At 38.0% G+C, this 23,918-nt stretch overlaps 1 protein-coding gene across 5 annotated transcripts in view; it reads left to right on the top strand.

Annotated features, from left to right (window-relative positions):
* SUGCT (succinyl-CoA:glutarate-CoA transferase) overlaps positions 1-23,918 on the top strand; it is a 327,199-nt gene that overhangs the window by 189,322 nt on the left and 113,959 nt on the right. The window contains exon 14 of one of the 5 annotated variants that reach the window (XM_042834221.1): positions 2,274-2,850. The exons of the other annotated variants lie outside the window; for them this stretch is intronic. Within the exon in view, the coding sequence (XP_042690155.1) occupies positions 2,274-2,367 (94 nt within the window). The 3' untranslated portion in view covers positions 2,368-2,850. Of the gene's footprint in view, positions 1-2,273; positions 2,851-23,918 lie in introns of those variants that run through there. 5 annotated transcript variants of the gene reach the window in all.

Below are 23,918 nucleotides of genomic sequence, written 5' to 3'. Positions count from 1 at the left end.
TTTGATACTCGACTCCGTAGATTACTGACAGCCCAGTTCTGCTTTACTTTCTGATGTTATGTAACACTACACCACTCAAAAATTCTATTTCAAACGTGACTGCCAAGCATGGATCCTGCAGCCCACAGCCATGTGAAGCAGAGTTCTGTTTCACAAGTGGTCCCTTTGAAGTCAGTTGAGTTACACATGCTTACATCATGTCTGAACTTGGCCCACTGTGTTTACAACATGCATATTTGATATTGCACAGTGGGTGTACATAGCTTTCAAAATAATAAAATCTTTATTACTTTGAGGAGTGTGCACATTAAAGAACAGATTTTCATTTACACGAAGGCTCCACATACTCTGCTGGCTATGCAAATAGCATTAAAGCTAGCATAAATTCAACTAAAGGCCCACAGAAAATCCATTTTCACAACCAAAGTTCTGTAAAATAGTGTTGCACGTAAACTGAAATACAACTTTTCCCAGAATAGTTATTTTAATTTTGAGGCAATATTTTCACATTTCTTTTTTCTTTTTGTTTTCCAGAGGTTTTTTTTGTTGTTGTTGTTCCCTCTCCCCCAGTGGAAATAACCATTAAATTTTTCTTATTTTTAATGTATATTACACCATCTCACAGTAAATCTTTTATGATGAGCAGCTGACCTGTTTTATCCCCAAGTGTTTCAAATCAAATGTTACCCCTTTTTCTAGTTACCTGTTTTTCTAGCTCATGAGACAGTAAAAAGTCTGCTTATTCCTTGAATCACTCTGAAGAAGTAAAAGCAAAAAGTACTAAGCCAAATACATAATGTCAGTTGAAATATGTTTTGTTTTGGACTCCTGGTTTGTAACATGCATACAAACATACCTTGCATATGTAAAAGGTAGAGGTGGACTGTGTCTAAAGCTTCTCCAATCTGTTTTTTTTTTCTTTGCTTTCAAGCTCCAGCTCTGATCCAGCTGCATAAATAAGGCTACAGAAACAATCTCCTGAAGCTTAACTTTCTGCATATAAAATAACGAAGGGCTAGAAGCAATATAAAGGTATTAGCTGCTACCTTGCAAGAAAGTGAAAGTACGTAGATCACTTTGTATTTAAAACACAGGACAGGAGCTTAGGAAATCTGGATCTGTATCCTAACTGCAGCAAATTCCTTGCCTGACTCTTGATAATGTGCATACCTACCTGTTGATCTGTTGGTCTGTCTACGTGGTTATCAGTCCATGTTGCAAACGTGTTGTGAGAGTAGCACCACTTACCCTTCCAATACAAGGATCTGCCTAATGGTTGTAAGAAACTTCTAGGGTGGGGAAAAAAGTATTTTCTGCTGTTATTACAAAAGCCCCAGATTTTTTATGCTATTCACCCACAATAAGAAGAGAAAATGGCTGTTGGAAATCTCAGGAGAGAATACATTTATGTGAAATCTAGCTATGTCTATACAGTCATGTTCAAAGACAATTAAGCAAGTGGATTTCCTGTTTTGGCATAGGGTATTTTGTTTCTTTTGAGCAGAATAGTATAATATTTATGCAGTGGATCCACACAGAGCTATTTTACAGCTTTCCAGTATGATTCCTGAACGCATCCTTCTCATCTTCTTCCTTTTTCCTTTTAACTGGTAAAATAAGCAGTGTATTGGAATTTTTTCTTTATGTCCTGTAGGCTACACTTAACCGCTGATGTTTTGGTAATTTGTGTTTTTAATGGATAGAGGGTTTTCCTTGTGGGTCATTTTCACAGAACAACTTAGGTTGTCCAAACATATTCTGAAATACATCAGAGATTATGATTTCAAAACATGCATGCCTACGGCCAAAGTATGAGTAACACATGAAATTTTGTTCCATTCCATGAACAAACCACTGTTTTGTGGTGTAATACAAAACATATCTAAGCAGTTTAGATCACTATCAGGCATTACAACGTTAGGTTTTCTATTTATGTGACTACCCAAAGCTCATTAGAAGCTCATTTTGTAGCTCTAGGGAAGTAAGAATAAAAAGCAGTGAAAAACAGTACATTGTATTCTGTTCTAATTATACTCTATTTACTATACTTACTAATATATATCAAGTGCATAATTTTATAGTTGCAGTGCCTGACTTCCCAAGCTTGTGAAGTCCAGAATTGTTTATAAAATGGTTGCGAATGCAACTTAGCTGTGTAACTTTGGTTGCATAGACAAACTGGCTATTTATGCATGCATAGTGGTTGCTGGTCCCTTCGTGCCACCAAGAACCCTTAAAGCAATTTCAGGTTCCTATTCTCCACCTGCTTTCAGGCCTGCAAGGAAGCCTGCAGTTACCATGCTGAGAAGGATCATTAGGAGGGAACTGGTGGTTCTGAAATCTCAGAAATCATTTGAAAATGAATAAACTGTCAGATTCTGGATGTGGATATTGACTTCTGAAAGCTACATTCTGTCTGGGTGAGTCTTTTTAGAAAAATTGCAGCAGTTGTTGTGCATGTGGTGGTTTCACGTGTCAGACCAAATTTGTGCCTGGTGGGCTGGTGAAAACATATAGGGTGGGGTAGGTAGTAGAGCAAGGAGTGGGAGCAGGAGGTGTCCTTTGTAAGGGATAGTATTCTCAATTGCTGTTTTTTGCCAAGTTTGTGGCTCTTTTGAAATGTTGGTCTCAGCTTTTAGTGAAAGGATGAATGCAGAACACAGCCACACACAGTTAGTAAAGCTTCTGCAGCTAAGGGCAGAAAGAGAGAAAATAAGTCCAGTAGGTAACAGAAAATGCTAGGTTTTGGACAACCTAGATAAAAAGAGATGATAACATTCACCTTTCTGTGTTCTCACCTCTCGCTGGAAATGATTTTCAATAATAAAAGGATATGTTGCATAAACCCAACCAAAGATGAGTGTTTACAATTTTTTCATAATGTAAAATTAATGAGCCATTCTCCCAGTAGTAAAAAGCTTATCCCGGGTGTGCATTAGTGGCTTATAAGCTCACTTCACAGATGGTTGAATACACAAGACTGAAACACACCCAAGACATGCACTGGATCATAGTGAGGCACCCTCAGTCATGGCTTACACAATAAGCAAGTATTTAACAACATTCCTGTTTGTACAAAAAGAGAATATTTAACAGCATTCTTGTTTATACAGCACTTTAAAATAAAATATGTAAGCTTGTTCTTCTAACAGAATATGTGCTTTAAAATAAAAGCTGTGCATCAGAAAATTCCTTAAGATCCAGAAAGCAGGAATCTCTTACTCATGCTCTTTGCGTAACGTGGTACAGCAATGAAATGGAAGTACCATGTAGTAGACTGAGAACAATATGCCTGCTCCACAAAATAAATGTCTGTTTATTAGTTTATTATACAACCACAGATAGCAAGAAGGCAGCACTAAATGAAACCACAGATACTTGTCCCCAAAAGAAGGGTGCTCTCACTTCTATCATCTTTTCTTGTTTATTGTAATTAGTGAGAAGCTCTGTTTTTCTTCATCTTTAGCCCTTTTTCAGGTTTGCTGTTATGCACCTTGTTATAAATTCCTTGGCTTCCAAGCAAAGTTTTATGGGCATTGAGTATTGTGTTTAAAAATAAAAATTCTGAAGACCCATATGTTTTGAGGTACAATTCCTTTCCTCAGAGGGTATATATAACACATAAAACAAAAAAGCCTATTTTATAATGGAAATCTGAAAACAATCAGTGAGTCTCTTGTTCAAAGTAACACCGGGTTTGCTTTAATTTTCAACAAATTCAATTTTCTTTAAAGTGCCGTTTATATGCCCATGTTGAATTGTAATAGTTAGCAGTAATTTATTGGGGATATTATTCCAGGATTTCTTTTTTTTTTTTTCTTGTCTTCTACCTTTGACCCTAGAGATATGGTAGAGGGGAAAAGGAATGCATGCTGCAGTATGACACAATGTACAGTGCGAGAGAAGGAGCATTGCAGCAGGAAGGTTATGTTGTAGATTGATTTGCTTGTTGTAGATTGATTCACTTTTTTTTTTTTTCCACATTGGAAGTGATTTTTTTTTTTCAATGCATGATGAAATTACTGTCTGTTAGTGATTGCTTTTTCTGTTAAGCTATCCTCAAAGCCACTGATTTTTATGTGATTCTAGGAGAGGGTCGCTGTAGCCCAAAAAATTGAGCAATTTCATCCCAATTCAATACTAGTAGTAATAAATGGGAAGACTCCACTGTGAGCTTTGGGTGACAGCAGTAATAATGTTCTTTTTCTGCTTGTTCCTCTGTATAAGCTAAGATCTCTTTGATAGGTCTTGGGAATTTCTTACTGCTTTTTTTCAGGCAGAGCCTTGCCATTATTTTCTTGTAGAATTAAGTTTTTAAGACTGTCCATGTTTTCACGAAAACTAATTCAATAAGAACAAAAAAATTTCTAAGCCTTTCAAAAGGTTGTATTGGGCTGTTTCTTTTTTTATTTTTATTTTTTGCCTCCTGTAGTATGAGCTCTGATGTAAAAATGGAGGGAAACTGGCGTTTACAAATTGACCTGCATCAGGACTTATTCCCATGTTTTCATAGCTAAGTCTCAGTAGGTGTTGATTTAAATGATGAAGTTATGCATCTTCCACCCCTAGACTTCATTGTGTGAATGGTAGTGAGGCCATTCAATGCCTCACTGAAGTGAGGTTGAAATCTCATCTCTGAAGTCAGCCTTAGCCTTTTTATAAGTGAGACTGACCAGACACAGCTATTTTTTTCTTTTACTTTGAGATTTCTTTGCTCCAGAAAACAGATCGTGTTGATATTTTGTTATCAGATGCAAAAAGGGTTATTGGAAATCTGAGAAATACTTCAAGCATGCTGAAAATTACAGATTAAGGAGTTTATTCTGAAACACCTCATACAGTGATTCAAGGAAAAATATATTGCACTGCTGGCTGTCAGTCCTTCTTTACAGACCACTGCAGGAAAGGCTGCAATCCACAGGAGGTAAGATTCTTTTTTTGTGTGCCCTGGCAAAAATTTGATAATTCACTTTCTCTTCCTTCTCAACTGGAAGATCATTTGCCTAACATGTATCTTTGTGTATATACGGCTTGCCAGAAACAGTAGTGCCACTGCAGCTGATGGAGCAGTTTGATTCCCTCTGGGCCACTCAATAGAGCAGTTCCTATTATCCTGCGCCGTGTGAGTTGGCTGTCTGCCTACAGTCAGGTGAACACTATTTCTTGAAGTGCTTCTCCTGCACTTCTGCCACCTTTCCATCATTGCTCCCGCAGCCTTTCGGTGATGCAGCATGCTCACAGCATGCTAGAGCAGCAACCTTTGACTGTGTGCTATTGCAATGCATCACCAGAGACAGCTACACCACGGGTGCTTTCATCTTCAGCAGTGCAGCTGATCCAAGAGTGCCTTAGTGAAATGTTGAGGCAGAAAAAATTCTCTCTGCAGAATAAGTGATAAAAACATGTAGGTGCACTGTCCACATTGCAGAGGACCATGCAGCAAACCTTGCCTTTTGTGGGATCTTTTCTCACAACTCTTGTATTCCCTTAGTATCCCTGAGCTATTTTGTGTTCTTTCTCATCTTGCAGTGGAACTGCAGAATCACTGGTTGAGAAGTATTCTTGTTTTGCTTTAATCATTAGGTGGCTTTTAAGATGTGGGCAGAATCGGGCATGGAAACAAAGACGGACATGGTGGTGAAGAGCAGTGCTTTGGCAGCGAGCGAGGCAGTACGGGACAGCGCTTTATGTAATGGGATACAAACGGAACGGCAGGCAATTGGCACCGCAGGAGAGCTTTATGTAACGCGAGAGATAATCAGCATGTGGCTGGCATCAGGGTTCAGTCACAAATACAATGAGATGCGAAACAATTGCCTTGCCTTCTCTGCTTCTCTTGATGAGGTTACTGAGGGGAAATCCCGTTGTCCTGCATTGAATAGGCATGTGATATTAGATATATTTACTGGAGGAAGACAGGGATCCAGTTCCATTGTGCTGAGCCTTCTGTTTGTCTTAATTTATTTTTTAAAAACATGCCCTTTGCTCACTTGCTACTGCTGGGGGGACAGGCTACATAATTCAAAGCTTTCCTGAGAAAAAACGTAACTTATTAAGAGCTGCAGCGTGAGGTCTTTTGGCAACACTGTAATGCTACCGAGCGGCAATTTAGTAAAGCAGTACAGTGCTACAGAAGCCTGTGAAATACCAGTGATTTTAAGAAAAATAAGGGGATATATTTGCTTCTCTGCTTCTCTTTTTTAATCTTTAAATAAACCCCCAGTGCCCCTTGTGTATTTCTTAAGTGGGCTCAACTGTTGATTTAAAAGAAGGAGGAGATGGTCTTTATGGTTAGGCATTTCAGTTTAACACCCTCTTTAAAAGCAAGGCACTCGAAGGTTTTGTTTTAAGGTTGCTCTTTCCGATCCAGAGGCACTGGAAAAGGTTGGCCGTCAAAGGCTGATTTCCCCCTCACCAAAGTTTCCTTGGTATGGCTCCAGGAAGGCTTTAGGGCATCCTGATTTCTGTCCATTCCTTGGCGTATATTATTTCCTCTTTCAGTGAACAGATGTACTATTTTCACTTGCTTACAAAGATACGTTTCACGGTATTTTTATGCTGCTCTGAGTTTGTATGTGTCATGTGAATGAAAGCAGCATGGGTTACGCTGCACCAGTATCTGCTGTTTCTTCCTCACTGATTCATCCTATTGACCACTGTGTCCTGATGAAGTCTTGTAGTGCCAGAACCTGTCAGAGTAGTATGTGCTATGTGTACTGTTGTAGATTGCAGGAGTAGGGTAGAAAGAGGGAATGATCTGTAAATATTTCTAATCATGTGATGGTGTCACTGGATTACCATCTGGAACATATGGCTTATAGGTCTGATTTTCAAAATATGGAACTCATGCAAATGTGGCTGTACAACAACACATACCCAAACACGTGCATTTCTGAATTCACTAGATCATTATACAGATGATAGGTTCCCCCCATTATGGTATTAATAATAATGCTTAAAATAGGCAGGTACGTAATGCAGTACTCCAGTAAATGAAAGCATATAATGCTCATCTGAGTGAAAGAAATGCATGAATGCATGCATTAGTTACTGTTTGCACCATGTGTTGTAAAAATGTAGTGCAAAATTTGAATAATCAAAATTTGAATTAAAATTACTTGTGTAGATAAATGCTGTATATGTGTAATGTAGATGCAGTGCACGTGTGCAACAGAAACAATTTGTGGCATATAAGATGGACTCAAAAGTGGCCAACTGTAACTTGCACTGTAGACTTTCCTGAAAAGTTTTCTAAGTGTTTTGCTTAAGGAGTGGGTTCTATAGTTCATTCTGAGTAGAATGCAGTTCTCTTCAAATGAAGGTGAAGATTTCCATTCACTTAAAAGAAATGTGGATTCCACTCTAGGACTCAAACTCTTTTTTTCCCTCCCTTCAATTCTATTTTGGGCTTTTATATTACGGAATGTCTTCTGAGCAGAGTTTCTGAACGTGCACATAATTTTTCACTCCTGATAGGTGTGTTTATTTCAAAATTCTCGATCTAAAATGTGCTTACGTGTGACTTGCTTTGTTACTTTTTGATGGCTGTAATAATGAAAAAAGGATTTATTCATAATGGCGTGTACACAGATGATAGTTCAAAAAATGGACAGTATTTTTCCCCCATACTTATAGTGAGGTCTGGTTCAGTTCTGATACATTGGTGTACAGTTGATATAATTGCTTAGTGGATGAACCGTGCTGGTTTTAAATCCAGCTATGGTTCACGAAGCATCGATTGTTATCACAGCAATTACATTTCTGTTACTTATGACATCAGCCTGTCTGTCCCTCTGCTGAGAAGTGAAATTCCAACTCACATGTCAGGCTGGTAAGGAGGATGTGAGATGTGCTGGCTCTGCTGGGGGAGTTGAGGAATATAGGACAATCACATTGACAATGACACTGAAGGTGTCTGGGCTCAGAATTTTTTCTGGATTTCTTCAGGGTACACTTTGTTCCACTTTTAATCTGGAACCTTTCAAATCAATATATTTCCAGTACAGAAAAGCAGTAGAAAGGAATATAGAGTTAATTCCCAGTTTTGGTTAAGATAGCTGTGCCATCAAGTAGAATACTTCATTTGCATCTTGTTCTTCCTCTCATTATTTGTTTTTCTCTCTCTCTCTATATATATATAGAACATGTTTTCTTGGCTGCATAGGGATCTTGGTGGCAGTCAGCACATACTGGAAGAGTTGCTGTGTTTCATTTCCAACCTTAGTTTTGGCTTAAATAAGCTTTCTTTTTCTAACCTTATTTTGAAATTTTAGAATTTCTCTCAGTTCTAGTGTTTCCATGTCTGCTGACTGAAAACACAATGAAGACAGGCAAAAAGCACCATATAGAAAAAATGTAGCTGTTTCTTAAAGAAGTGCTTTGGTGCACATTTTGTGTAAAGTGTGAGATTTGTTTTACTTCCACTAGTTAAAACAAACTAAACTGCTTTGCAAATGTAGAAAAGATAGCAGTTGGCAGACCTTGGGTTATTCAAGGCAACTATCCAGGGTTATTTCTGACTAAAACATGATAGTTTTCCACCTAGAGCTAATCTATCAGCTAATCTATGAGCTGTAATCACTCTTGAAGTGTAGAATAAGAGTGACCCTTTGCATCTCTGTTTTAAATAAACCTTGAGGTTTTAGGCAAAGATTTGGGCTCCCTTTTACCCAATGAAAAATGCACACTAGATGTATAGATCCAAGGATCCCAGTGATGATCCAGAAATGAGAATATTCCATGTTGAAGGAGATGTAACATGCAAGCTTTAAAGAACGGTGATCATGGCAGATTTGGAATGTTGTCTCCAAATTTGGATGTGGTGTCAAGGTGTGCTTGAAAATTTTCCCTTGTTCCAAAGGGTTTTTAGTACCGTATGGAACTATACTTAGACACCATCAGCAAAAAGCTTTTATACGGAAAGTTATTTATTCATTTACCTAGTTGCTAGCTGGTCCTAAGTTTTGCTTTAAACAGTATCAGTAGTGTGGACCTTGAAAATTAAAAAAAAAAAGAAAAAGAAAAAAGAAAAAAAAAGTAATTTTATTAAATTCTATTATATTTCTTTTTATTAAAACATATATTTACGAGTAAACAAAGTATTTCTTTGTAAATACTTTGGGAAACTTGTCAGTAGGAAACAGAATTTAATGGCAAGCAATGTTCTTTTCTATTGCTTTTTGACCACAAAGAATTTTACTCAACTCTTGTATCTTCTGTCCTCAGAAACGTTTTTGAGTCCCTTAGCATTGCATAGTGTTTGAATGTTTTTAAGAGGCTTTCTGTTTTTAATCACGTGGTATTTTTCATTTCTGTTTTTGTCTCTTTGATCTTTGTGTTATTTTGTATGAATCAGTTCAAATGGTATCGTCAGGTAAACATTATTTCATGTAAGCACTATTTGTTTCTTTTTCCTTCTAATTTATCATAATGATTAAGGTTTTAAGTTTCTAGTATTTTGTTCACTCCATAGCTCTGGAAGGAAGAACAGAATACATTTTACCTGCTGAGTCTCTTTGCTATATGCCTCTTTTGGTTGTGAATGCAGCAGCTGACCAAAAGTCTGTTAAAGCACTTGTAATTTCAGTCTGAGTTAGTCATTTATGCAAACACGTGATCAATCTTATGAATATTTACAGTCAGCACTTCAAAACTTGAAGTATGTTTTTTAATTCTTTTTACTTTTCTGTCCCTTATACTTACCTATTAGTCAGAGTGAGTAACTCCAGAGATGTATTTGTAGTATAAAAGACACCTTAACAGCTACTAACACCGAAACACAGTGCAAATCTTTATGCTGCCCATGCTCACATGACACTTGCTGGTTTTTTCCTCTTTTATGATTGTAACCACAGCACTGCAAAAATTACTGATAGAATTAACTGTTAGTTCAGCATCATCAGAATACTTACATTCAGAGTAATTACAGGAAATACTGAAAAGAACCCAAACTGGGGGGATCTTATGACTGCATGGCAACATCTCTGAAACGAGATGTGAAATACACTACTTTCTACATTACTGATAGTTATGCTGCTGTACCAAAAAAAATGTTTTTTTTCTGGAGTGATGGCTGCCCCTCTCACCCTTCCACATTCAAAATACAAGGCAGGAGACCAGGTTAGAAGTTGTTTTTCCATTATTATTGTTATTTTTAAAAGTTTGATGGCAGTGTTATCACCCCTTGACGTTTGGATTCTTATCGGGTGGAAGTGTGCATATATGAAAACTCTTCAAGTAATTGCAGAGATTTGTGTTGCAGGGGTAGCTGTCTGGGATCTGCAGTCCCACACCTGTAGAATTCCATGAGCCCCAGCTATTTATTGCCCTACGAACCTTTGCTTTTGCTTTTTCCTTTAACTGTTTTAGGTCAATTGAATGTACAGCCACAGCCTGTGGAAACGGACAGATGCTACATATGTGACAATATGCTGCCAGAAATGGAAAAAACACAAGAAAGGGCAGCCTTGGATGTTGTATCCAGCTGCCTGCTGTGAGTTTTCCACTGAAGCACTAGAGGGATTAACAAAATGCACTGCCAGCTTTACATGAGCTGGAACAGGCTTTAAAATGGAGATTTTTACATTCTTCTGTCTACTCTCCCAACCCTCCGCCTTTCTCTTTTTTTGGATCCCCTTCTGCCACTGGCAGTGAAGTTGCTCATATACTTCAGGTTTGTTGTTCCCTTCTTCCAGGTGAATTGAAAGAGAGGAGAGGAGGGAATCTCCTAAATGAAAAACACCAATTTTGTTTGGTCATATAAAGCTAATGTTCACGGGAGATTCAACAAAATGACTTGGCTGACAGAAGTGTTTATTCTGAGAGTGAACATTATGAGAATGAACTGGTAAAAACAGAGGGAACATGCCTTTTGGTGCTGCTATGGGTTAAGTCTCAGCTTAGAAATGTAGCTGCAAGATAGGTTCTGTAGATAGTGAGGCCTGAAGAAGCATCTCTGTGCATGAGAGCACAGTTGTGCTCTGTAGATTGGAGAACTGACTTAATTCCACAGTTTGTCTGTCTATCTGGTATGCAGTCTCGTGCACATCTCAAATGCCAATATTAAATGTGCTACTTGTCCTTAAAGACAGTGTCTTATAATTCTTAGGGTGCCTTTAGAAATCATTCTGTGAGTGATAAAGAGCCATAAGCAACTAGGCATTTCCAGAACAGAAAAGGAGGCTGTTCTTAAGTTGTCGCTCACTTCTTTTGACTTATTTAACATCTTCTGGGATAAATGGTGACAGTGAAGAGGAATAGATAACTAAATCTGAAATTAAAAGTTTGGAAAGCTGAAAGCAGTCTGAGAATTCAGATACAAGCTTAGTAGGCATTGCACAGTGGTACTTTCTCCATGCAGAAGTCTGCCTTGTGAGGTTGCTCTTTCAAGGCCTCCTCGGGACTGATGCGATGATAAAGAATTAATACAAGGGAGCAAGCATTAGTCGGGTACTCACATGGGTAGGTCACACACACATACTAATGGAGCTATTCACTTCCATCATTGCTTGCAGGATGAAATCCTGTATGTGTTTTGCCTAATGTGAATTGCTTGGCTGAAAAAAATGTGGTGTCAGAAGCATGTAAGTAGCAGTTAGTGAAAACTGTCTAGCTGAAGATTACATCTTTGCACTCGATCTGTTTTTCACTTGCATAATCCAAGATTTTCTCTGTCAGTATCCTTCAAAGAACAGAGAGAAAAGATTTCATTTTGAAAATCTTCCCAAGCTTTTACTCGAATGCAAAAATATAACCATGAATTCATGAATTACAATGCTTTGCTCTAAATGTTGATTGAACAGCCTCTTCATAAACTTTTTTACGTGTTGTCGTGCAATTACTTTATTGATTATATAGATAGTAGCGTGCAGTGTGTGGTAAGAGTCATTTTGCTTTTTTTTTTTTTTTTTTAATAAAGAATTAAGTTAGTATTCTGTTTTTTATGAGTGATCAGTGGGAGATCATTAGGACAGGAAGTAAAAGTGTCAGGTATATAGAGAGTGATCTGAACCCTGTTACTTCAGAGCGTCTCCTGCAATAAAAGAGCAATAAAATCTCCTTGAGGCATGGCTGTGCTTCAAGACTTTTATGTGGTAGGCTGGGAGGGCAGCAGTACAAACTAAAAAATGTTCCTTGTAAGTCTACAATAAAATCTATTACTGGCAATCATCACTGTGGAAGTAGCAGCAGAGTCTTGGAAGTCTGGTGAAGACATGCTTGGTGCCAGCTTCTGAAAATCAGGCCATTTTATGAAAGCTACATAAATTTGGAATATTGACCTAGTAACCATTGCTGGTAATCTGCTTTTAACCATCTACCTCATGGGTGTATTTGTTTAACAGCTCAGAGGATGAAAGCAGATATCTGGACAGTTTTGAAGCCTGAATATTGTTTTGTGACTGGCAATGAATCCTCCAGATTATATTTGAAGGTTATAGGCAAGGCAGAGTACTAAGTCAAATTCATTACTTATATTCTGGGATGAGCACAAGATTTCAGAATTTAGGGATTTTGGGCTTAGTATTGAAATGAGAACCACCTTGAAGCAAAGGAAATTGAGAATAAAATCAGTCTCAGTCATAGGCTTCATTTTGCCAACCTAGTAGTATTTGTTTTTTGTATTTTTATTTTTGAGCAACCTAATTCCTGTGGACATATGAGGCAAGGACAGATTGTTACAGCTGTGGAATGTCTGGAAAACAGCTCACTTGAAATCAGGATAGTTTTGCAATTCTGTCAATTGGAAATATTACCATGGAGTTAAAAATAGAGAATGTCTGGGGGGCCATGAACTGAAACTGAGAAACATGTCACTGTCCTGAAAAGAAGTGTACATGCATACTCTTAGGAATCAAGAACTGTTTGGCTCGGACTGTTCTGGACACTGGTAGGAGGCTGGCTGGAAATGGATGCAGAGAAAATGAAATTTGAGAAAGGCACCAGAGCAGATAAGAAAGGAATCCTTAGTTGCAGGCAAGATTTTGTCAGAGTGAGAAGAGCCTGAGAAGAGGAAATGGCCTTTAGTCAGACAAAGAATTTCTTGCGCTGTCAGTAGAGAAAGGATGACTTTTATCTGGTCTATCTGGTGTGCAGGGAAATAGAACAATAAACTGTTTGATATAACAAAAAATTACCTGTATGTTACCATATGTTACCATTTTCCCTGCTTATCTAAAACAAAATTCTGAATTGGGATTAGCCTCTTGGGTCAGTGATTACATGTAACAAAAAATACATTAATTTCTAGTAGTAAAAAATCTATTAGCAACAAAAAAGATGTATATCACTTTTTGTACTTCGTCTTTTATTCTCCTTTAGCATGCTTCCAACATATCAAGAAGGAAATTTGTTTTGTGTACAGACAGCACATGATTCAAAAGTCAGAGTGGGTCATAAAATAGGGCAGCCTTTGCCTTTCGCCATCTTCTGAACTTCAACCTGTCAAGCACTGCTAAACCATAACACAATAAGAATATGCCTGTGGGCATGTATCAGGGCTGTTGTTAGAGTGCAAGAAGTACTACTGACCCTTAGTATCCTTAGCAAAATTGTCAATTCTGTGGAGTTATTTTGGAAGGATGGAGTAAAAGAGTAAAAAGCGGGAAGTGCACGTGTCCTTTTAAATAAACAAAACAAAAACAGCTACTATTTAGAGTAACTGCAATAGCATTTTCAGCAGCTTTTATTATTTCTGTATGATCATGACTGTAGGGACTCTGTGAGATAGACATTGACTTTTTCTGGGTAAGCTACCAACTTTTGACTTCTTTCTCTTTTTCCTATTTTTTATCTGTTCTATCCTATTAAGAAGAAACAAATAAGTCTGGTAGACTGCCTGTGCTATTCTGTCATGTTAATGGGCTGGAATAAATGAGGATAGATTATCAATACTGAAAAACATGCCCAAGTTGATTGGGTGTTTCTTTAAGCCAAATGAGGGGAAACCGTTGCTTTAGGATCTGAATATGATTCTATGTTATGAGTTCTGTTCTTAGTGACATGTATAAGTTGCTCTGAAGGTAATGCCTCCTGTTTACTTCCATAGAAACCAGAGCAGATACAGTTACACAATAGCACACTTTGACAGAACTCAGCTTCAAAACAGCTGAAGTTGGAGCCTTCTGCTTCGCCAGTGCTGAGATGTAGCAGCCAAGAGTTGATGTGTTGTCTGGGTTCCAGGAAACCCAGAGGAATCCCCCCTTTCCTATGCCAAAAGTCAGTGCACATCATTTTACCTTCTGAGTACTTTTTGTTCAACGGGGAATTCACATCTTGCTACTTAGTGGACCGCCATTCTGATTCCAGCTCATAGTGGTGATATCAAGTCTCATCACTGGTAATGATGCAACCCTAGAAAATGTCACTTTCAACCTGGCATTGGCTCCATGTGTCCTGACAAACTAGGATATGGTGTTCTTTCTGCTCCTGCATGAGCATTTGTGGGACCCACCTGGTGCAAACTTTGTGTTGTTCCACCATCATTCTGAACACGCTGAAACTGATATTCAGCTCCTACACAATTTCCTGGTTGTAAATCCACCAGTGTGTGTAGATGAGTTGATTGAGATGCTCTTCATTTCATGGTGTGACAGCTGTCATGGCAGTCTGGAACGTGGCTTTTCTTTCACACCATTGTCACACTGCTGGAACACACCATCCACTGCCTCACTGTGCTCACATCCACTGTTTGATCTCCATAAATGCTCAGCAAGCATTGGTGAGTGTCAGTGGGTGCAATTTTTTCTGCATGGAGGAATTCAGTGACACACCTTTGCTTCATAGTTCGTTAATGTCAGATACCATTTTGTCAGACTGCTCCTCTGCTGCCATCATTTATATGGCAACAAAATTTGATGGAATATTGGGAGGAAGGTTCAACCTGTTCTACCATACCACCAACATCTGCCTCTGATGTTGCTGGCCAACATAGTAAAATATGAGACGTTACTTTCAAAGCAACCCTTGTATGTTACAGAGTTTGTCAATTAACACAGTAGCTTACTGTGGGCAGAAGGAAGGAGAGATTCTGGGGATTTTCTGCATGCAGCCATCTATCATAACTTCTGGAACAATGATTACGGTACTTAGGAGTTGGTTTCATTTACTCACCAGCGTGGACAAAAGGAATTTCTGGACTGGAAAAGTACATCTGAACCAAGAAAATTCTCCTTTAAATTTATTACTGTCCTTATTGCCTGGTTTGTATTTACTGTATCCTTCTATCCTCTTTTCTCTTTCTCTTGCACCATAAAAATGTCTAAGTATCTTTAAAGCTCATCTATATCATTTACTTTGATGATTTCACTTGGCAACTCCCTCCATGTGCTCACTGCTAGTACTCTTAGAGAGATATATTGTATTGGAATTTGATCTGAATTCATTTTTTATTCCTGTAGTGCTTTTTTTATTTACTTACATTTCAAACTGACCCAGTCAGCAGGGCAGTTGGACTGTTCCTTTGGACTTTGTCAAGCTTTTAAAGAATTTTGGATAAGAATAGCACTTTGTGACTTCAAACCATGTGAGCTGTTACTTTGGATTTTCCCTTGTCAGTTCACTCGGTTTGGAATTTTATCTGCTTTCTACTATCACTTCCTTGCAACAAATTTTGACAAACACTAGTAGGAGTGCAGTGGATTAATTCCATGTCTTCCCTGCCCCGTTTCTGACAGAGGTCAGTATCTGCCCCAGATTCTATTTGGGCAGATGCAGGAAGAGGTTGTAGTTGAATTACCTTCTGCATTCATATATTTTGTCTGTTGCCTTTGTTCTTTGTTCCTTTTCTTCCCTATAAATACATATAGATTCATTTAGTTTTAAAACCTTCCCATAATAGGATCTGCTTTATTTCATGTCTGCTCACGTGCAAATCTTTCTTGTGGACATTCGTGTTCTTTCTAAATACAGGTGGACTTTCTTTTCCTAAAATCCTCCCCAAATGTAGCTTTTCCTTTTGCTTCTGAAGGGTTATCTCCACCTGGCTGATGTGGAAGCCCCTCAGTTCCATCCTACTCTTTCCATGATTGTTTTTTCACTTTCTCCCTGTTGAATTGCTGTGGTGCTGTCTCCAGAGAATAGCAGTGACTGATGCCTGGTGTAATGATGCATCTGTAAGTGGGATCCTTGATAAAATACGCCAGCAAGGGTGTCTGAAAGTGATGTGCTGCTAGTGAAGCCTTTGGCAAGTCTTTCACTAGCGTACCACATAGATAGCTCCTTCCTTTATGAGTGTTTGACAAGCAGTAGAAACAAGTACAACAAAAGAGTTGGAGAAAGTAGATATCATAGTGGAGGCCCAACATTTGTTAAACTTAAGCTTAAAAAAGTGTATGTAAAAGCATTGTAAAACATTACTTTTTTTGTGTGTTTTGAATGATTTCCTTGTCCTTTGTGAGTATATCCCGTAACCTAGTTTACTTCAGTTTCCTTCTAGCTGACTGAAACGTGGTCAGTGAATATTTAGAAAGTGGACTAAACAAGAGTTTAAGTACATTTTCCGTTGTTATATTATAGTATTAGCAAATTTTTCCAGTGGTAAACTGTATTATCTGAGGAACATATATGGATGGCATATACATACACGTACGTAGTCCTGTGTTCTTTTTCTTGTACATTCGCCAAGCCTTACTCATAAGTGAGCTCTAGAGAGTCTCTTAAAATCAATATGTAGACAAACATTATTTCATATTATTATTGGCCTTCTTTTTTTATGCAGGTCTTGTTTGCTGAATACATTTAGTATTCTTTCCATATATTTGCTTCCGCTAACACTGCATTTCATTCCTACATCTATGTTTATTTGTTAGAGGTGTGTCCTCACAGCTTATTTGATGATGCAACACCAGCACTCTTGTTTAGTTCTTGCTTTGTTTTATAGGCACATGAGTGATTTTTTTTTTTCATTTCATTCCCTTTTCTGGGCAAAACAGAAGACATGTATGCTTTGAATTTACCACAGTGCTTAAAATGCTATTAAAACTAATAGTTTGGAAGTAAGGAAATCACTTGTTTGTAACACAGGGTTCCAGTAATTTCCATGAAGCCATGTTAGCAGGGTGTTGAGTCATTCATAGACTAACTTTTCCTTGCCAGTGTATTCGGGTAATTCTAGGAAATGGGCTTTCCCAGAAAGAAAGGCTGGAAAAGTTGAGTATCCCCTTTTGTTTGCCTTTAGTCTTCAGCCCTAATAGAGCAGGGATTGTATTCTTGTTGCACTTGTGCATAGCTGAGTATGATGCTGTAGGCATCATACTATGGGCACTGGAGTATTGCTCAAATACATTTGCTGCAGATCATATTATGACATTCAGCTGTATGTTTCTGACACTGATGCTATGCAAAGGTAATTGCGTAAGCTAATTGCCTATTGGCATAACTTTTCTTACTGCCTGTTACTGGAAGAAACAAATTTTCTTCCTGTTCTCTCTGAATAATGCACTGAAAACAAATTACTTTTAATTTGAACTTCCACAATTTCTCTGTGGATGTGCAAATATCTGCCATTAAAGAAGGTTGAGAAGGCAGGAAATTTTGTAGCTGAAATGATTATTCCAAAAAAAAAGTATTGCAGTAAAAGACTCAAAGATCGAAAGATACTCACTTGTTTTGGCGTTGATTATTGAATTACCATCTTGAATATTTATCTTTTTTGCTTCAAGGAGAAGTGATGCATCTGTAATTTTAACTCTCTTTTACAGATGTATTCAAATTAACTCAAATCCCACATCTGTTCATTTTTTTGTTGTTGGTGTGGAAAACCGAGGTTATCAGTATTTTATTCTCACTTAGTAAATGTTTGGAACAACCTTAGTTCCCATTAGGAGGCTATTAAATTGACTCTGATAAGGAACTGGGAATCAAAAGTTTTTGGTATCCTAGTGCTCTCTCTTGCATGTCTGTAAGCCCTTAGGAAATTCACCCTTCTAAAAATCTGAGAAAAAGTTGTTTTCTTTATTTTAAGGTGGAGGAATAAGTCACTGAGAAATCTAAGCCCAGTTCCCAAGCACTGTGTGTGCATGATTGCTTCTGAATTAAACAGACTGGTTTCCTGGAGAGTTTGTAAGTCAGGGTGAAAGTGGCCTATCCAGAGCAAACTGTGGTAGTGTAGCCTGTGTGCACATCTTTCAGCTCCCAGTTCTCAACCACATACTGTCTGCTAGCTGGAAGAACTTTCTCTGGGTTTGCTGAATTTCCTACAGCGTTAGGATGCAATCCCATGGTCAGTGAGGCTGTTGGTCAGGAGTGAAATGGTTAATACTTACTCCAAGTGCCACTAAGGCGGTCCAAATTAAGGATGAGCCACAAAGTTGTTATTACCTTCTTCATAGGAATGTTTTGAGATGATTATAAGTGTAAGCAGATATTTTTAAAAGGCTAATTAAACGGGAATGCATTGTATTAAATTTCAAAACATCTATGCTCTTGCAAAAACAAGCAAACAAACAAGAAAACCAACACCCCAAACAAACCATTATAGCCATATCACCTGGTGGATCTTTTAGTTAGTTTTCAAAGTTTAAATCCTTTTACTGACCCACTGAATCCTGTTGGTACTGCTTTTGTACGTATTGTTTTCCAGGAGGATTTTTCTAATTGTCTTCTTAATTTATTTTTTTTTTAATTATGATCTTCATTAAAGAATGTCATTATAATGTATTTTGCTCTAAGTTTCACAGGGCTGTAAAAAAAAAAAATCACTTCAACTTATAGGAATAAGTCATGACGGTACCCAAAGAGGCCTCATAGAAAAATACTCATGCATTGTGGAAACGAACTACAAACATTTTTATTGGAATAGAAATATGAAACCATTATCTTTATCTCAGTGAAACCATATTTATCTCTCATATGAAACCTTATCTTTATCTCAGTGTCATTTCTAGTGCCATAAGCCCCAGTTATTCTATCTGCCTGCTTCTCATCCTGCAGACATCTGAGAAGTACGTTGCCTTAAACTTTCCCAACATGTATCCCTTCGTGGTAGCTTTTCCAGATTTCAAATAAACTGATTTAACACCGGTTTTGTTTGTTTGTTTTCTTCTGAGACAGCCTGAGACCATTATTTGCTTGTACTAATTTTGCAAATAAATACTGAGTGAAGGCTTAAACTTTGTGTTATATGTACAGTAAATGCCCTACTAACTTTCTAGCATTACCAAAAAGCATTTGTATGTCCAGAAGATTGATAGTAGCTTTTCATTATTCTTGTTTTTATCACATAGTTAAATTATTTTCTTATATGGGATTGTTAAGTGCTAGATTCTGGTGAGGATTATGGATACTTTGCATATAAATGTTCCAGGATACTATATAAATCCTGGCGTAGCATTTCATAATTTAAAAAAGTCTAAAACCTGATAGACCAGAATAATGGAATTACTCACTTTGTATGATTCATACTTTTTTCTTACAGTTCCTGTAATACTCAGATTTCAATAAAATTCTGAAAGAAGTGGAAAACAAGGGATAGATAATCTGTGAAACCTGAACAAGATACTGTACAGTTTCATCAGTTATTTACCTCCCATCCTACTTCCACCTCACTCCATGTCTTCTTCCATGTCTAGACTCACCTTCTGGAGCTGGAAAAACCTGACCAAGGGTACAGCTACACTGTGACTGTGATGCAATGCAGAGACCATTTAGACATCAGGAGAAACAGCAATGTGATAACTGATACCGCTTATTCCTGCATTATACAGTGTCAGCACTTCAGTGCAGTCACTGAAATTTTGGGGGATCTTTCCCTAGCTCTTAGTAGTCTTTTTACCAGTTTACACTATCCTTAGGAAGGATCAAAATTTATGTTCAGAGACCATCTACACCACTGTGTAGTTGCCTGTTGCAAGCTCCATGTGATCACACGTATCTCCCTGCAGTACTGTATGACACCAATCCATTTAACAGCACTCAGAAATAACGAGCATTTAATTCTGCATAATTCTGAACTGCAAAGGTGAATGAAAATATTACTATGTGGCCTCTGTGTTCTTTGTACACTGCACGTCATTTGAAAGGTAATGGAAATAGCTGCATAGCAACAAATTTAGTCTATAGACATCTTCCATCTGTTCAGTGAACTTCCACAGTCGCTGAATGGAGATCCATATTTAGTTCAAGAAAAATACAGTGTTATATCATTCTCACTGACAAAAAGTAATTGCAATTAGCACATTTTTCATGTGCATCTCACTGTGTGGTTTGTTTCATGGTATACCATGTACCGTATTTTCAGTTTTTCCACAGAATGATTTAAAAATGTATTGGGTTTAAGAAGGCTGATAGTTTGTGGCTGGAGATTCTCCCTGGTAGCACTGTGCCATGAGATACAACTTCTCTTCTTCAGTCTGCAAAGCAGGAGCTCAGCAATGAAAAATCTGGAGAGTACTGCAGAGTGAGATCAGAATTTTCTCTCCGAAAATCATTCTTTAAATTTCCACAAGCAGTGCATACATAGTTGTCAACAGTTAATGGGCTGGTTTGTCCCAGTTCCCTGACTAATGGGGCAAGGGGATCCCAGGACCCACACCCTTGGTAAGGGGAAGGGGGAAAAGGGGAAAAAAAGGTAGGGAGATGGGCCTAAAAATAAAACAGCGGCAAGGATCTGAGGAGGAAAGTGAATCTACTAAATATGATATCAGAATGAAAGATAACACAATATAATACAATATAATTGGAGTTGAAGCAAAAATGAGAGAGTGTCACTGTTTTTCAGTTGAAAAATATTGGCTTTAACTGATGTATTAACTTTCTCAAGAGAAACAGCTTTTACACTAAGGCCACTTATCCACCATTCCAGTAAAAACATCTCCTTCAACTTAAGATGATCACACATTATCTCTCAATTGTAGGGGGAGGATACTTGCTGTATATGCATCTCAAGTTAGCTGTGTCATCTCCTGCCTTACAGCCAGGACTGTGTTGGAGTTCCTTAATTTCTCAAATGCTTCTGCTTTGAAGAGCAGCAGTTCTCACTGATATAGTGTCTCTTAGTTACTGTTAGACTCCAGATCACCTCCCTCTCTTATCTAGAGACAGAGACATGCAAAGTCACTGATATTGCCCTCTCTTCTTGGAGGCTAGATTTGCTGAGTTTTATTTCTGTATAAGAGACCTGGGCCTGGCTTGCTTTACAAAGTTCTGTGAGGTGCCAATTTGAGCTTTCAGAATGTGAAATAAGCAGTATTGTGTGGGTTGAAAGTTCCTCTTGGATGTGCTTATCACAGTTTTTGTCTACAATGTTTTCAAAGTGGAACTCCACAGATACTTAGGCTTCTTTCAGAAAGAATTGAAAATGCTTGCCTAAATATAGGTATGGAAAAAACGTGCACTTGTGTTTGTTAAAGTACTATGTGTTGTCATACACTTTGGAGAAGAGGGATAACCCAGGTAATGGAAAACGCTCATTGTCTTCCAGTGCAGGCCAGTTTGGGCAGCAAATACAGGGAGCTATTTTTTGGGTCTAACAAGTAACCCAAGATGATGAATTCAAGATGAGGAGAGTAGCAGGAAATCTGTTTGGACTTGTAAGATGCAACACAGCATTGGATTTATTGGCATTGGACCAATTCCTGAAAACCCACAAGGGAAGGAACTACATGAGATTTACCTTCTCTACAGTAAATGGTCTTATTAGGATGTACATACCAGACCTGGGATAGATTCATGTTTCTGTGTGTCTGCATCCAGTCTAACGTGAAATCCAGAGCAAGAGGGAAAGAAGCAAGTCTGTGTGCTGCAGAGTCAGAGCTCATAAGCTTAGATGAACTTCTGGATAAAAAAACCATCTTAATGTGAAAGGTGAGCAACCGGACATGTTGATAGAACATATGCACTCACAGACAAAAGTATTCAATAAATACATGGACTAAACAACATGTATAATTTTTCTTAAGAATGCCATCTACACTCAAATGCTAATACTACGATAGTGGAACTTAACGATATATATCTAATCTAGATGAATTTTAGGATTTTTTTTCCTAGCACCTTCCTTCATTTCACATATGTTATGAGGTCATAGAAAGAAAGACTCAGTTGAAATGAATATACGCAATGGGACGGAGTTAATGTTGCTGTGGGAATGTCAACTCTGAATTTCCTGCTTTCGCTGTGATCAAAATATGGAATTAATGTTACACTAATTACAGGTTTCTAACTTTTTAAAATGTAATTAAAAATAATTTGTTAAACGTAACCCTTTAAACCCAGGTGCCTCTGCGATAGCCAGCATTTGCCTGTGCACAGTCAAAGGAGTTTTCTTTCTAACTACTCAGAAGGGCATCATTCTGAGCTCTTACAGAACCTCTGTCCGAGAAATAGGTTAGTACTTATGATGGAGAAAGTAAAAGATCAGGAATAACAACATTAATGAATTAATTTATATTTACGATATACAGTTACAGAATAAAAGGGGCTATGGATTCTTGTGGAGAACTCTATCCTTTCTGTAGGTTTACTAATATGCATTTTAAACGTTGCTTATAGCAGTGACCATTCCAGCTTTTTGAATGTCGTTTTTGTGTTTGCATAGGGCCTGCTGTAGTGTTCTGATGTGTCTGACTTTGTGAATAATATAAATATTTGTGTTCACCACAGATGATGTTGCTATTTAGTACTGACATCATTGCTGTTAAATTTTGTGGATAATTCTCATAATCCAAATGAAATATATTTACTGGTGGAGTTTATAAGAGATGAACTTCAGATTTCAACAGAATAAAAAAGGGAGTTGGGCTTGTTCAGCCTGGAGAAGGAAGAAGTTCTCCACTATGAGGCACTGGAACAGGTTACCCAGGAAAGCTGTGGATGTTTCATCCCTGTAATTCAAGGCCAGGCTGGATGGGACTTTGGGCAACCTCATCTAGTAGAAAGTATCCCTGCCCATGGCAGCTTGACTTGCACTGGATGATGTATAAGGATCTATTTTGATGCAAGCCATTTCATGAGTCTATGAAAAATTGTGTGTATTTGATGGTGACTGCATTCTTTTGTCTTGTGCTTTATTGGGCTTGCATCTACAGATATTTGGTGCAGAAATTTCAAAAATTCAGTTCCCAAAATAGCAGGCATGAAATCTGGTCTCAAGAAAGCAGTCAGCAGAGTCTGACTTTGTTGGGCCGAGCGCTTCACTCGGAAAAATTGGGAATTCAGATTGCTCAATGTTATATCATTTGCTATCACAGAGAAGCATGTGGCTGTTGGCACACATTCAGTGAAATGAGAATATTGTTTCATTGAGTGTTCTTTTGAAGTTTCTTACTTGCTTTTAGACCTTCATCTCCTCTATTGGTTGAGTCTTATTTGAGTAACTAGCTGAGCTTGTCTGACACGAGCCTGTTTTTTTAAAAAGAAGTAGCTAGTGTTTTTTACAGGAAGATAAGCTTATGGTTCAAATCAGTTTTACAGTGCTCTTCTGGAGAGCTGTGAATATGCTGTAATCTGGCTACCTAATGGCTGAGGTGAAGACAAGTCTGAGCATACATGAAGGATCTGTCAGAGCATAGTTATTGAAGCTTCTCTTTAAACCATTCCCACATTAACATCTTTCTAATGCACATAAAATGAGCAGTGACCACCCCATGGTTCATGGAGAGCTGCCTGAGATCACATAATGGCTCGATTTTCAGCATCCCACCATGCAGGGAAACACGTTTGAGTTACTTTTAGGGCAGGTAGCAACACTTGTTTCATCCAAAGTGCACTTTATGTGATACGGAACCTGGTTGGCAGTCAGCAAAACTGTGAGTATTGGTCATCTATGGGTTAGTTAGTGGAGGCACGTGTACCGTGTGTGTATGAAGCACTCAGTAAAAGCAGATGGAGATCTGAGAGAAAAACTGTGTCAGCCAAGGAGGCTGGCAGTGGAGCAGTGGAAATACTTGTTGTCCCTTGTCACGCTGATAAAGGAGAGTTCCCTT

This window comes from Centrocercus urophasianus, unplaced genomic scaffold (assembly GCF_019232065.1).
Source record: "Centrocercus urophasianus isolate 14NV4802_14NV808 unplaced genomic scaffold, USGS_Curo_1.0 seq_44, whole genome shotgun sequence".
Classification (NCBI taxonomy): domain Eukaryota; kingdom Metazoa; phylum Chordata; class Aves; order Galliformes; family Phasianidae; genus Centrocercus; species Centrocercus urophasianus.
Note: the sequence above shows the minus strand (reverse complement) of the source record. Positions and strands in the feature narration are given on the sequence as shown.